General features: G+C 38.4%; 1 protein-coding gene across 5 annotated transcripts in view; it reads right to left on the bottom strand.

Annotated features, from left to right (window-relative positions):
• TRAPPC9 (trafficking protein particle complex subunit 9) overlaps positions 1–14,025 on the bottom strand; it is a 544,235-nt gene that overhangs the window by 268,228 nt on the left and 261,982 nt on the right. For all 5 annotated transcript variants that reach the window (XM_072851835.1, XM_072851836.1, XM_072851837.1 and 2 more), the window contains one exon: positions 6,189–6,342. In XM_072851835.1, the coding sequence (XP_072707936.1) occupies positions 6,189–6,342 (154 nt within the window). The remainder of the gene's footprint in view (positions 1–6,188; positions 6,343–14,025) is intronic.

Genomic DNA, 14,025 nt, shown 5'->3' with positions numbered 1-14,025 from the left:
AAACCAAAACCTAATTTTTCACAGTAGACACCTTTATTTCACGTTTCTTTAGCAACAGATTGTATATGATATAAACTGTTTCATACCGAAAGCCTGAATGACAGTCAAATGAACTAGTTATTTCCCCAAGGAAAACTTTAGTCTTTTATACTATCTTGATTTCTAATGTGTAGCTGGGTACCCACAATTATGACACAGCATGTTATCTAAAACCTACTGCCTAAGAAGACAATAGATTTTTAAAAATGGTTTCTATCTGAAAGTTACTCATGTTTTTTCTCTCTGCAGCATTCCACATCTTGCATCCTTCTAAAAAGATTTATTTTCAATAACATATTTCTCAGTTCCTTTTCAAATAAATACAGGTGGAAGCATGCACACAATCATAAACAAATTAGCAAATGTTCCTAAATAAAAATTATACTAATGAAAAACAAATGTAAATTATTAATGATCACAGTTTACTTATAGCAGTAGCCTTAGTCATATTTTAAGCTTTCTGCTTTATTATTATTGTGGTACTTTATTACTAAAACTGATTACATGCAGTTATTGAGGTTCTTAAATAATAGTTACTTTTGCAAACAATTGTTGATGCTAAGAAGCTGCACAGAAGTGTAAAGCTCCACCCAACTAAAGTATTTCTAAGGAAACCTTAACTGATGAACAGAAGTTCCACAACATGCAATATTCTCATAACCGAAGATTCATAATTATGATCAAGACCAAGTCATCAAAAGCTGAATAGACAAACAGAAAAGTAAATTTCAATAACAGTTATCAGTGGTTTGCTATCAAGCCTAGACAGCATATCAAATGAGATGACTCAAGGTTCTGTCTGATACATAATAATTTCAAAATTCTGATCGGCTACTTAGATGATGAAATACAAAAACATTCATAAAATTTATGTATTTGGAAAAGATGTCAGCGTTCACAAACCCAATAAATTAGTGGAACTTGTGAAGATCACTTAGATGAAATTCAATGAAGAAAAGTTCCAAGTATCCCCCTGGAAGGAATGAACAAATCTATAAATGGAAGTTGGGAATAATTATTCAGTCAGTTATGCTGGAACACATGCAAAAAAATCCATCAGACATGGGACACTTGCAAAAGAAGTCAAGAATAGTTCTCAGAGCTAGCATCATATCTGAAACATGGTATATCTTTTATTCTATGAGAAACCTCACCTGAAGTATTGCTTCCAGCTTTGGATCCCACGTATCGAGAAAAATATAGCTATACTGCAGAACAACATCAGCAATACGACTGAAAGAAAATGTGCTTTGAAAAAATGTTGGCAATTAGGTTTAAATATAGAAAAGAAAAAACTGAGGAAGGGGCACACAGAACGCAATTTCAAAAACGTAAGAAAACATTGCAAATAGGACAGGCTTCATATAAATCACTGAAATTAATGCTGAAGTAAGAAAAAAATGTCTAACTATTAGAAAAGTTAAAAATGGAACATGCTATTTAAGGTGGCACTGGAAGTCTCATTTTTTAAAGGCTGTTAGGGCCAGATTTAGAATATTTTCAAGAAAATGACTCCAAAATCTTATAGTCTCATTTCACTGAAATAGCAATTCTTTCACAGTACATTAGAAAACTTCTCTGGCTGCAACCAAACCTGAGGAGAGCAGGAGACAGGGGGAGGAAAAGGAGTTTAGTTTTCAACAGCCATTCTCTGACCCAGCCCACTGCGTGGCTGCACAAATCACAGAATAATTTATATTGAAAGGCAATTCTGGAGTCACTGTCCAACCCTGTGCTCAAAGCATGGAAAATACTGGAATTGCATCAGGCTGTTCAAGGCCTTGACCAGAATTTTTCAGTATCTTCAAAGACATCAGTTTTACAGCACTTTCGGACAACCTGTTCAACTCTTTGAGCACCCTCACTGTGAAAAGGATTTTTCCTAGTACCTAACCAGAATTTACCTGGCTGCACCTTGCTACAGTCACCTTGCGATATGCCTTGCTTGAAGAGTCAGATGTACATTATTGACTGCTGCAACTCCTGGGCTTTGAGAAGGTTGCCCCTGGAGGTCCATCAGCTCTCCTGGACCCCTGTGCTCCTGAGGGCAGCCTCCTGTGCAATCCTGCCTAACGGTTCCCCAAAGTCTCCTCTCCTAAAGTCCAGAGTCATTATCCTGCTACTTGCCTTCCTCACTTTCCTCAAAATATTAAACTCCACCATCTCAGGGCGACTGTAGTCAAGGCTGCCATCAAACTTCACCCCTCCTAACTGGATCTTCATTATTTTCAAGTAGCAGATCCCACACAGTACATGCCAAATCAAGCCATCCAGCACCTGTACACAAAAAGTGTCCTTAAAGTACTCCAGAAATCTCCTAACCTGCAATTGGAAGACTTCTTCCAGTTGTTAAAGGAATAATCCATCCAGCATTGCTTCTTGATTGGGTGGTCTGTAACAAATGCACACTGCATCACCCTGTTGGACTCCTCTGTTCTTGATCCAAAAGCCCATCACTCATTGGCCCATCACTCATTTCCTAACAATTCCCTGTGCCATCATCTCTGACCATCCTTCCTAAATAACCCATACCCACCTGTCAGTGCACCCTGTTCACGCAAACTACGATGTCTCTGCAATCCCGATGACACCTTTTGCAAGTTTAGGTGTAAGCATCTGACATGGGCTCTCGATCACACTCCAGGGCAGATTTGGAGATCGTACCCCATCACTTTCTCCTGCTCATGCTTCCCCCTTCTTGCACTGCTCTACAGGCTTTGGGGTCCATCCTGTAAGGTACCAAGTTTAAAGCTAGACTCACTAGACTAGCAAGTCTGCTAGCAAAGATGTTCTTACCTCACTTCATCAGGAGGGTGACAGGAGGCACTCAGAGCTAGAGGACAGAGAAAGACTGTTCATTAAGCAGCAGCAAGAGTTATGACAAATTGGAATAGATATAAAACTGAAGCATAAATAACTTCTTGATGCTACACCTAGCCAAACCTTTCTGTGCTTCCCATGAAAACCCCCTTCCGTCATCTGGACATTGATAAACCTTCGTCTATTCTTCTAAAAATGAGGATCACCTGCACGTGACCAAATTCTCCAAAATAATTCTGAACATATTTGAATTTCTGAAGTGAAAATGTAGATGGCACAAATCAATGGAATACTCTGAAGAGTAATAATCTATGGTGGGTCTAACACAGAGCGTGTAAAGACCACAAAGAGAAGTTTAACCTGCCCTTCATCTTCCACATGGGTTACATGATGTTTCTTAGCTCAAGATTTTGAAGAAGTCAGGTACAAAGTATCAGTAAAAAGATTAAAATCTTAGAGCACTCAGCAACAGACACAGCACTCTAGAAACTTCAAAGGACACTTAGTACAGATGCCTTGATCCATGAGTCAGAATGCATAGAAGGTCCTGGAAGAAAATATAAATTTTATTTTAAAATATTTAGAAAATATGAAGAGAAGCATAATTTGAAAATATTAGCCACCTTAATACTACATGTGCTCCGTCTGTTCAAATCCTGTGTTAAAACAAACCCAGTTGTTAAGCTGATACCAGATGCCATCTAACAGATGCTAAAAAACAAGACAGCATGTTCTTAATTTAAATGATCTCAACACACCTATAATTTCAAAGATACACTAAATTACATTACTCCAGAATTTTTCTTAATTGAAATGGCATGGCAGTAAGCTTGCTCATAAGAAGGTCTATTTCCCTAACAATTTTCGTTCTATCAAAAACGCACAAAGGTTGAATTGAATAATATGCCATGTTGTCTTTAACTCCTGCCTTCAGCATCCAAAAGTATATGAAAATCGATCAAGTTTAACCATACTTCCACAAATGAAGCACTGAAAATCTCATCAGTTGATACCCTGAATATTTCAATGGATAAAGCCATGGAAAATGGACTTTCCATACTGGAAAATACTTCTGGTGCTCCTCAAGACATACAGATACAACCTGAAATCCTCATCCTTTGTGAACTATTTTTGGCCCTCACAGGAGTTTTATATAACTATCTTTTCACTGCAGTCAATGTAATCCGCACACTTAAAATTTGAAGCCTTTGTTTATGTGATGGTTTCATATGGCATCAACCAATAGAGTAAGAACGTAAAGAATTGCAAGGTAAATAATATAGCCCTTCCCTTGTAAACAATGAGATTACTTATAACAAAATTGTCTGAACTGTGTCCTCTAAAATACACATTCCTCTTCTCATGCATATACTTAGCAGAGAAAGGGTAGCTGAAGAGCTCAAAGTAGTTCAAAGACGGTAGACAGCAGAGATCACTTGGTCTTACCATTCAAAAGACTTTTGCAAAAATGCCTTCTCTAGTAAGAAATATAAGCAACTGTATCCGTTCGTATTTTTGCAAATACTTTTTATCTCTTGGCTGCATTTAGGCTGGCTTCTGAAGGAAAACAAGGCTTATGCAGTTAAGCTATCCATCCATTTCTCCGTGTGCCTGCCCATCAGTATATGTGAAATAAACTCTGCTGGCCACTGTCAAATTACTTTGCTGGGAGGAGAGATGTCTCAGAAACGAAGTTTCTCAAACTTAGCAGAAGTGAGAGGAGAAATATTTTTTTTACTGGTTCACATCTAAACGTTGCTGTAAGAAATAAAAGGATGAGAAAGACTGACTCTACTTGGGACATGAAATCTGGAAAACAATGTACACGTTTCTTCAAGAATTTTTAAGCACACATGCGATTTCTTGCCTTTCATTGGAATAGTTTTTGTTCTAGGAACAGAGAGAACATTCATACCAAATCTTAAAAACACAGAAACTAATGCTTGCACTGAATTTAACACACAGAATTCATGCATTGTTCTATTGATTTTCTACGGTACTGACTTACATGTCAGCCATGATAATTTTGGTATCAAAATTGGGTTTAAATACAGAACACAGAATGGATGTAAACAGCGTTGCTCAGCAACAGAAATGAATGAGGACATATTTTTATACCCTGACGAAATCATTACAACTATGCATTCAATTCCAGTGTAAGAATTCAACTATGTTATCAAAGAATATTTATATCTTTCCATAACACAGAAATTTTCTAAGTGAGTTCTGGTTAAATATTGACATTTTCGCATAAACGGAACTCTTTCTGAAATGTTGCTTAAGGAGCCTGGACGGAACCAAGCACTAGAAATCTCATTTATGTCTCAAGTCTTGCCTTAGACAAATCCCGTGCAGCTAATTTAATAATTAGTAATGAAAAATCATTTCAGATCACTAGATAAAAGGACAATTAAAAGTAGAAGAAGATAAACCATGATTTGATTGCCACTCTTTTCTCATTTCCTGCCACCCACTATCACACGAATTTGAGGATGATCTGAGTGAAAAATATAAATCTCCTGGAAAATGCTGAGTATCAACACATGGCTTGGGGGGCTGTTGCCTGCACAGAACATTTCCCTGATGAAAATCATGAAAAAGTGTATTTTTGACAAGCCAAGCACAAGATTTTTTATGGAAATCATGAAATTTACAGCAACACCACTGGTTTATTTTAACTCTAAACTGAATGTAATTTCTTATTAATAATAATAAGGCAATATTTTACTGCATCTAGAATGATTATGGGGATTTTATGTTTAGAATGACTAAGTTACCACACAAGTCCTTTCTAAGCCTGAAAAAGGCTACCCAAGATTAGATATATTACTAAATCCGTAAAGAGGACTTGGAAATAAATTACTCTAATATGTTCTGATTTACTCAAACTTAATTAAATATATGAAAACTCTCTAAATCCAGCTTCATGTATTTCTTCATTATTCAGTTACTCGGTGTGGGGGAGAGCAGAAAAATTTGACCCTCTAAAACTATCCTAACTATAGTTATCAATCTATAGTCATCTAGTTATCAAACTATAGTCATCAATCCTAACTATACTTTCTCAGTTCCCTAAAAGCTGGGAAAAACACACAGGGTTTGTGGCAGGCTCAATGACTCAGAAAAAGCCATTATAGTAAGACCCAAGCATCATCTAAATAATATACAGCACAATTAACCTTAAACAGTCTATAATTATGATAAGCTTCATAGTTCTAATTACTTTTCTTTTCAGTAACATTGCTATGAAGTGAGTTGAATTATAAACTAAAATGTGTCATAGGGCATCTATTTATATATTTTTAAAGCACGTATTTATGAAAGGATATAATTTTCCAGCAAATATCCAGCTTGCTGTTAATCTCCAGACCTTTTGCTTGTTGCCTTTCTTCTTCCAGCTGCTTTGCATTCGCAAACTGGGTTCCATCGGTAGGGGATTCTGGGAAGCTCTCAAAATTGAACTTGTCAACTTGGATAGCCATACTGTAGCAAAAGGAAAAGAAAGAGAAAAAACTCTGGGTTTTTACTGTAACAATTTTACTGATATTACTTCTGCAGAAAATGCAGACCACTGTGAAACCAAGCACTACAATATTAGTATATTTGTCTCAGTGGCATCTAGTCTGTATACTAATGATAGATAAGCCATATGATTCATGCTACTGAAAACAGAAGTCCAAGCCAGAAGAAGAACAGAAGAAGATGTTAAAATTTTTTACAAACCATCAATCAACATCCTAATGCCTTTGTGAGTGGTACACAAGACACCTGTTTTGCAGTTGCAACCAGTTGACCTTATTGTGGCTCTGCAGAGGTTCATCTGCCTTCACTCTTGGTATGTAAAAGCTCCTGGTGTGCTTAAGACTTGCTGAAAAAAAGCAACAAGACTGGGCCAAATGCTGATGAACATACTATTTTAAGTAGCTGATTAATCCGAACCTATACGCACCTGAAGCAAAATATATACAAAAGTGTCTCCTGAAGTGAACAGTAACGTACTTAGAAAGCCATGTGCACCTCATTGGTTTTACAAGCCAACTTCCTAAATTTTCCTTTTAAAATTTCCCTACAAAACTCAGGAAGGAAAGACAAAATAACCACAGTACTAGGGCCTAAATGTGGTCCTTGTCTTTTTCTTTAAGAAGATACTTCCATCTTGCTTAATGTATCTTCATAAATTACAGGCAATATTAATTTCATTATCATAGTATAATTCATTGGTAGTAAATGGTTAAATAATTGCTTTATTAAATGTACGGTAAGGCATAAAAGCAAATTAAATTAAATATATTAAGCTATAATGCATACTAAATACTTATATGTTAAACTAGAATCACTAATCTAATATAAAAGGGAATTTAGACCAGCTCACATCACATGAAATGTGGTTATAGCAGATCTAATATACTGTGCTGCCAAAACAGCTTTAATTTCCTGAATCGTCTGAAATAGAAAAATAATTAGGGAAGAATTAAAATATATTGCTCTTGAGATGACTTTGCACTTAAGGAAAACAGAAGACCAAGCAACAGCTTTGTAAACCATTCATGATGAAATGCAACTACAATCTAAGAAGGGGTATGGGAAGGGTATTTCACAAAAACACAGGATTACTATTATTCCTTTCTCTATTTCTACATATAAAGAGGGAAACATATTCTATAAATGTTCCCAAGAGGAAAAATTGAGTAATAAAAGTCAATATAAAAGGGCTTTGAAATCCCCCCAAACTAGAAGGGATTTTCTATAATTAGCATTAATTGAAGAGAATCTTGACCCTAAAAGAAACCAGGAGAAAATACACGACAATTACAAGAACAAGGAATAATCTAGAGCTTATGAAGTTTACTGTGGAAAGGTGAACTCAAATAGGCCCATCATGCTTTACCCTGAGCAAAAACTGACCTCTCAGGAGAAGCTGTTAATATTCCAAGACTACCTTCATCGTTAAAAAGTACAAATACAGCACTGAGACAAAGGTGGCACAATTACTGTTTCTATAAGCTACCTCTTCTGCAGACTGCATCTTTGCTGATCTTCACATTTAAAAATCAGAAAAGGCAAAGGAATTAAGCTAGACCTCTCTAAGGGGTGTTTTTGTTTTGGCTATTTTTTCTACAGCAAGTGATCATTAAGAGTTCTTCATTTGCATGCAAAGACCATCAAGTGCCGGGCATATAAAAAAGCTAATATGAGCTACAAAAGTGTATCACAGTAACTGCCGGAATCAAGCCAGAAATAAAGAATGTAATGAAAAACACCTAGATACAATCTGTAGAGTGGATTTAAAAAAAAAAATCAGGCCTGAAACTATGACTAACAATATCAATTCTTCCTGGTGTTGAAGTATGATTCGATTCTGCAAATGCTGGTTGAGTTTCCTGGATTTTGCATGGGCAATGCATGTGGAAGACAGAGACGCAACTGGAACATTAAGAAATCATTTTTGCCTTTGTTTCCGAGATTATTTCATCACTCTGTGATACATGAACAGATGCGAACCCAGTACTTGGATTTCTATTATATACACAGTACTGCTTAAATTCTCACATAAATACTCATAGTTAGTTATCTACAGTCATATTTCGACAAAAAATTATCTTAGTTCCGAACAGTCAAACATATTTAGAATCCATCTCCTGGAAAACAGGTCTCATCTAATTATTGTGCCACACTTTTCTAAGTGAATGATACATTAGAAAAACATTCCTGCCGAACAATATTTAATATTTAATTGAGGGCATTCAGATTGCATTCTTCTGTTAATGGATCATTACTGGCAATATGGTAATTTTTTTTCTGGAAATTAAATATGCATGTAAGCACTTTTTTCCCCAATAGTCTACAATAAATTCACATCGGTTTCAGGAATAGAGCCTAGATTACTCTTAACAACAGTTCATTGTACAGCTCTGCTTGAAATAACTTTTATTGTGCTCTAAGCTATGGAAAACTTTAGTAAATAGGGCTCCTAGTACTCAGAACCTCTACTAATTTTTCAAATTTTTTAACCATGCTTTTATTTATACTGTGCATACTGTATTTAGCACAATGATACCTCATGTCACGTGAGAAGATACAAAACCACGCCCAACAACATACTTGCCAGATAGAAAGTGAAGAGGTCTGAGTAAAAGAGAACTGCGGAGAAAAAAATTTTGTTTGTTGACAAAAAGCCAAAAGCCAAAATTTTCTTTGTTGCGATATACAAGAATCTATAGAATCTATACAGAAAGAAGTAAAAAAAAGACAACCGAGATTAAAACAGGCATTCCCTTTATTACAAACGGCTAGGATAACGACTCCCGTTGTGCAAGGGTAACTGTATACACAGTACCTTGCCCTTCACAGTAATGACATATCAGGGAAAACATAAAAGATCTTAAAACTCAAAAGTTTAAACACATACTTGCTCCAGGAAAAGGGACTAGAATTTCATTTTAACCCTCTTTGCCTCATGGGTAGCTATCCACATTTCCTACAAGAAGAGTTTTCAATAAATCATGAGATATTTGTATAAAAACACTGCATTATGTAAAAATATTAAATAGCCAATCCTGCAAATGCAAAACAGGTTTTGTTTCTCTCTGGCTAACATTGCTTGTGCAGGAGGAGGGATAAAGTAACAACAGTTTTCATGAATAATGAAACAATCGTGTTCTGAAACTACTGGGTTTTGCCATGAAACGAGCCCAAGCTGTTGTGACAGCTACTCAGACAACCAAGCATCGTTAGAGGGATGCAAATTATTCAAATACAAATTAGGTGAATGAAGAGGAAAAGGTCAGCTCATTGGCAATGCTGATGATATGTCTGCACGGTATCATCTCACGTCACCTGTCAGGATGACTTAGAGGGAAAAAAATGACAAACCTTCTGGTCGTGCAGCAGACATTTCAATGACAGTTATCTAAAGTCCTATTAAAGTAACAGTACAGAATTATTAAAGACACCAGATAGTTCATTCCACCACTTCTCATAAAATGAGTTTCAACTTTACTGGAAACAGTAGTCTGTCCTGACAACAAAATGCACAACAGAAAGGACTTCATATCAAGAAAAAAAACTTGCTGCAAATGGCATCATGACTACTCCTGAGCCAGCGCCTTGCACATCCCTCCTTACTAAAGCACTGCCAGTTAAAATTACGCAACACCAGGAGTTTCATGGAAGTGGCAAGTAGCAGATAAAATTAATAGGTGAAAAATTCAGTAAGGGAGTATTGCCTGTAGTGCTATAAACTCCTGCCTCCTGCTCTGTGCCCTTGTTCCTGGCAGGAGAGCGGGCAGGCCCCAGGCATACCCTATCCCCCAGCGATGCATCTCGGCTCTTTTGATGTCCTCATCTCTTATAAGAGGATGAATCTATAAAGTGAAATTAAATATGTCACACTCTCCAAATAAAACAGGCTTAAAAGCAGCCATGGTATTAAAAGAAAAGCAGCAATCTGGTTAACATAACTAGATTTCATCTTTCATTAAGTAAATAAAATACTGCTGCTTAGTTTGGAAGAATAAAATCTAGAGATAGTCCTTATTCAATTATCTTTAGGAAGAAACAATATAACAGGAACACAAAAACTCTTCCTCATGGCTAACTACCTATTTAACTACTATCATCCACAGATGACTTTGCAAGGTGTTTCCATAATGAAGCTGAAAGGAGGCAGTCAGAGACTTTATTCAATCTTATGCTTCAGGTTCATCCTCCTTTCTTATATAAAGTAGACAGTAAGGACGCAGAGCCAGACCATAGTACTGCTACTTATGCAAAATGCTTATGTATACGAATAGTCCCCGTGTAGCCAATGATTTCAAATTTCAGGAAAAGCTAGAAGTGAGGATGATACTCTTGTTCTCACCTTCACGAGGAAAAAAAATGCATAAAAATGCATTTCTTTAAAAAAAGAAATCTCACCTGATTCGTCCACTGTGCAATCTCAGTAATAATGTTTTCATAACATCATGTTTGAGGTCTACATAATTCGACCCTAAATACAAGTTCTGCAACTGATATAAAAATGGCAGAGTAATGATACCCCACTATATAATAACTTACAGGCAAAGACAGACCTCGAGAATCAAATCTCTTGTGAGTAGAATACATATGTATCACTTGATGAAAATAAGAAATTAAAGTAATCCAAACTAGCATATACCTTGTGTTTACTTCTAATTATTTCACTGCTTTAGAATTGCAATCTATGTTTCATTCCCTACAATAAAATACAACTGTAAATATACCTCAAGCAACCCCTAAGTAATGATCTCTCCTCCTGGCCTCAAACTAACTTCATAAAATGTCCTGGTTTCGGCGGGGATAGAGTTAATTTTCTTCCTAGTAGCTGGTATAGTGCTGTGGTTTGGATTTAGGATGGGAATAATGTCGATAACACACTGATATTTTAGTTGTTGCTGAGCAGTGCTTACACTAAGTCAAGAACTTTTCAGCTTCCCATGCTCTGCCAGGTGCAGAAGAAGCTGGGAGGGGGCACAGCCAGGACAGCTGACCCCAACTGCCCCAAGGGCTATTCCATACCATATGGCATCATGCTCAGTATAGAAGCTGGGGGAGTTGGCCAGGGGGCAGCAATCGCTGCTTGGGGACTGACTGGGCATTCGTTGGTGAGTGGTGAGTGGTTGCATCACTTGTTTTTTTCTTGGGTTTTGTTCCTCTCTCTCTCTCATTGTTTTCCTTTTCATTACAATTTAGTAGTAGTAGTAGTAGTATTTTCTTTTCTTTTATTTCAATTCTTAAACTGTTCTTATCTCAACCCACACATTTTCTTACTTTTGCTCTTCTGATTTTCTCCCCCATTCCACTGAGGGGGGCAGCGTGAGCGAGCGGCTGTGTGGTGCTTGGTTGCCAACCAGGAATAAACCACGACAGTGCTTTTTGGCGGCCAATGCGGGGCCCCAAGGGTTTGAGATAATAACAGATTAACCAGAGTGTATTAAAGAATTTATATCTGTTAACAGTTGCCTGTCACAATATTGATTCATCTGTTCTCGATATTGGTTTATCTGATCTGCACCATGCTCATTTCTTTGCTGTACGTGTTAAAGATCAGTGTTGGTTTTTGCAGTTTGCTGTGCTCTGCAGTGATTAGTGATGTTTTGCCTGGGAGATTTGTTATTAAAACACTGGCCTTTTGCTTAATCTGGTATTTGGGCTTTGTATCAAAGCCATTACTATACTTCAGGTACCACCTCATGGAGACAATTAGCAACTATAATTGTTCCTCTGAGAGGTTTTTTATGGAGGAAATAGAGAATGGCACCTTCGCTGCCTTCTATGATGTTTCCTCCTTCATTACAATAACTTTTCAGTATCTTGAACATCCTTGGGTAGTTAAGATACTTCTATTGGTATTTCTTAGGAATATTGTTTTGGTTTTGTCTAAGGTTAATACGAAATTTAAGAATATCATCCAGAGATCTGCCCCAAGGCTGGACAGTTATGAGTGGCAAGGTGTGTGGGATAGCATGGGCAAATGCCTAGGTCGGTGGGCACCCCCAGTGTTCTGGAACTTCACCCCTGAACAAGGGCAGAATCCTGAAAAACTAGTAGAATATATGCAAAAAGTATGCTGTCACCCTGGCAATTCTAGGGAGACACAAATCACTGCAACGTGCTGGGGCCTGGCCCATGCCTACTGAGCCCTGTTCAACACTATTCAGAACCCTCAAGGGGAAAAGAAGGTCTCTGGATCTGATGACAAAATGCCAGGCACTGCGGCTACTCCAACCCCAGTGACAGGCACTGCAGCTGAACCAGGGAACCAACCTGTGCTGGTATCAGTCACCCCTATACACAAGAAGCAATACTGAATGCGAAAGTCAGCTCGTTTAGAAAGGGATGATGAAAAAGCAGGGCCATCACAAGGAGAGGAGGAGGAAGAGGAAGAACATGAGGACGAGATGGAAACCACCTGATCGCTATCCCTGAGCAAGCTGCAAGATATGCAAAAAGATTTCAGCCCTCGTCCAGGGGAGCACATTGTCACCTGGCTGCTCAGATGCTGGGATAACGGGGCCAGTAGCCTGGAATTAGAGGGTAGGGAAGCCAAGCAGCTGGGATCCCTTTCTAGGGAAGGGGGCATTGACAAAGCGATTGGGAAAGGGGCACAAGCCCTCAGCCTCTGGAGGCGACTCCTGTCAGCTATGAAGGAAAGGTATCCCTTCAAGGAAGATGTTATATATTGCCCAGGCAAATGGAGAGAGGAGAGAGGTATCCAGTACCTGAGGGAATTAGCCGTGCTGGAGGTGATTTATGATGACCTGGACAACACGCAGTTATCACAGAGTCAAATAGTTTGGGAAAGACCTTTAAGATCATCGAGTCCAACCATAAACCTAACACTATCAAGACCACCACTATACCATGTCCATAAGCACCTCATCCAAACGTCTTTTAAATACCTCCAGGGATGGCGACTCAACCACTTCCCTGGGCAGCCTGTTCCAATGCTTGACAACCCTTTCACTGAAGTAAAATTTCCTAATATCCAGCCTAAACCTCCCCTGGCGCAACCTGAGGCCATTTCCTCTTGTCCTATCACTTGTTACCTGGGAGAAGGGACCAACCCCCACCTCACGACAACCTCCTTTCAGGTAGTTGTAGAGAGCGATAAGGTCTCCCCTCAGCCTCCTTTTCTCCAGACTAAACAACCCCTATTCCCTCAGCTATCCAAAGATCCAGATGAAGTCAGGTGCACACAACCCATGTGGCAGAAGTTTGTACGGACTGCACCATCGTCATATGCCAACTCATTGGCTGTAACGACCTGGAAAGACAGAGAGGGACAAATGGTGGATGAAGCAGCTGGCCAACTCCAGCACTATGAAGACAGTTCCTCTTCCTCCCTTGTCTCAGCTGTGGAGAAACTGTCCCGGAAGGTCCAGCAACTCGAAGAGGATAGGTCCTACTCTCCACCTATATGGACCAGTATCTCAGCTATTAGGAGTCAGCATTCCTCTGCGCAAGAGAGAGGATATAGAGGGTACACTCCACGGGGCACCCTATGGTTTTACCTGCATGACCACGGAGAGGACATGAGGAAGTGGGATGGAAAACCTACCTTGACCCTAGAGGCACAGGTATGTGAGTTACAAGGAAAAACAATCACACAAGGGGGTTCTTCCAGGAAAATTGTTGCTGCAGTTT

The sequence above is a fragment of the Ciconia boyciana genome, chromosome 2 (assembly GCF_034638445.1).
Source record: "Ciconia boyciana chromosome 2, ASM3463844v1, whole genome shotgun sequence".
Taxonomy (NCBI): domain Eukaryota; kingdom Metazoa; phylum Chordata; class Aves; order Ciconiiformes; family Ciconiidae; genus Ciconia; species Ciconia boyciana.
Note: the sequence above shows the minus strand (reverse complement) of the source record. Positions and strands in the feature narration are given on the sequence as shown.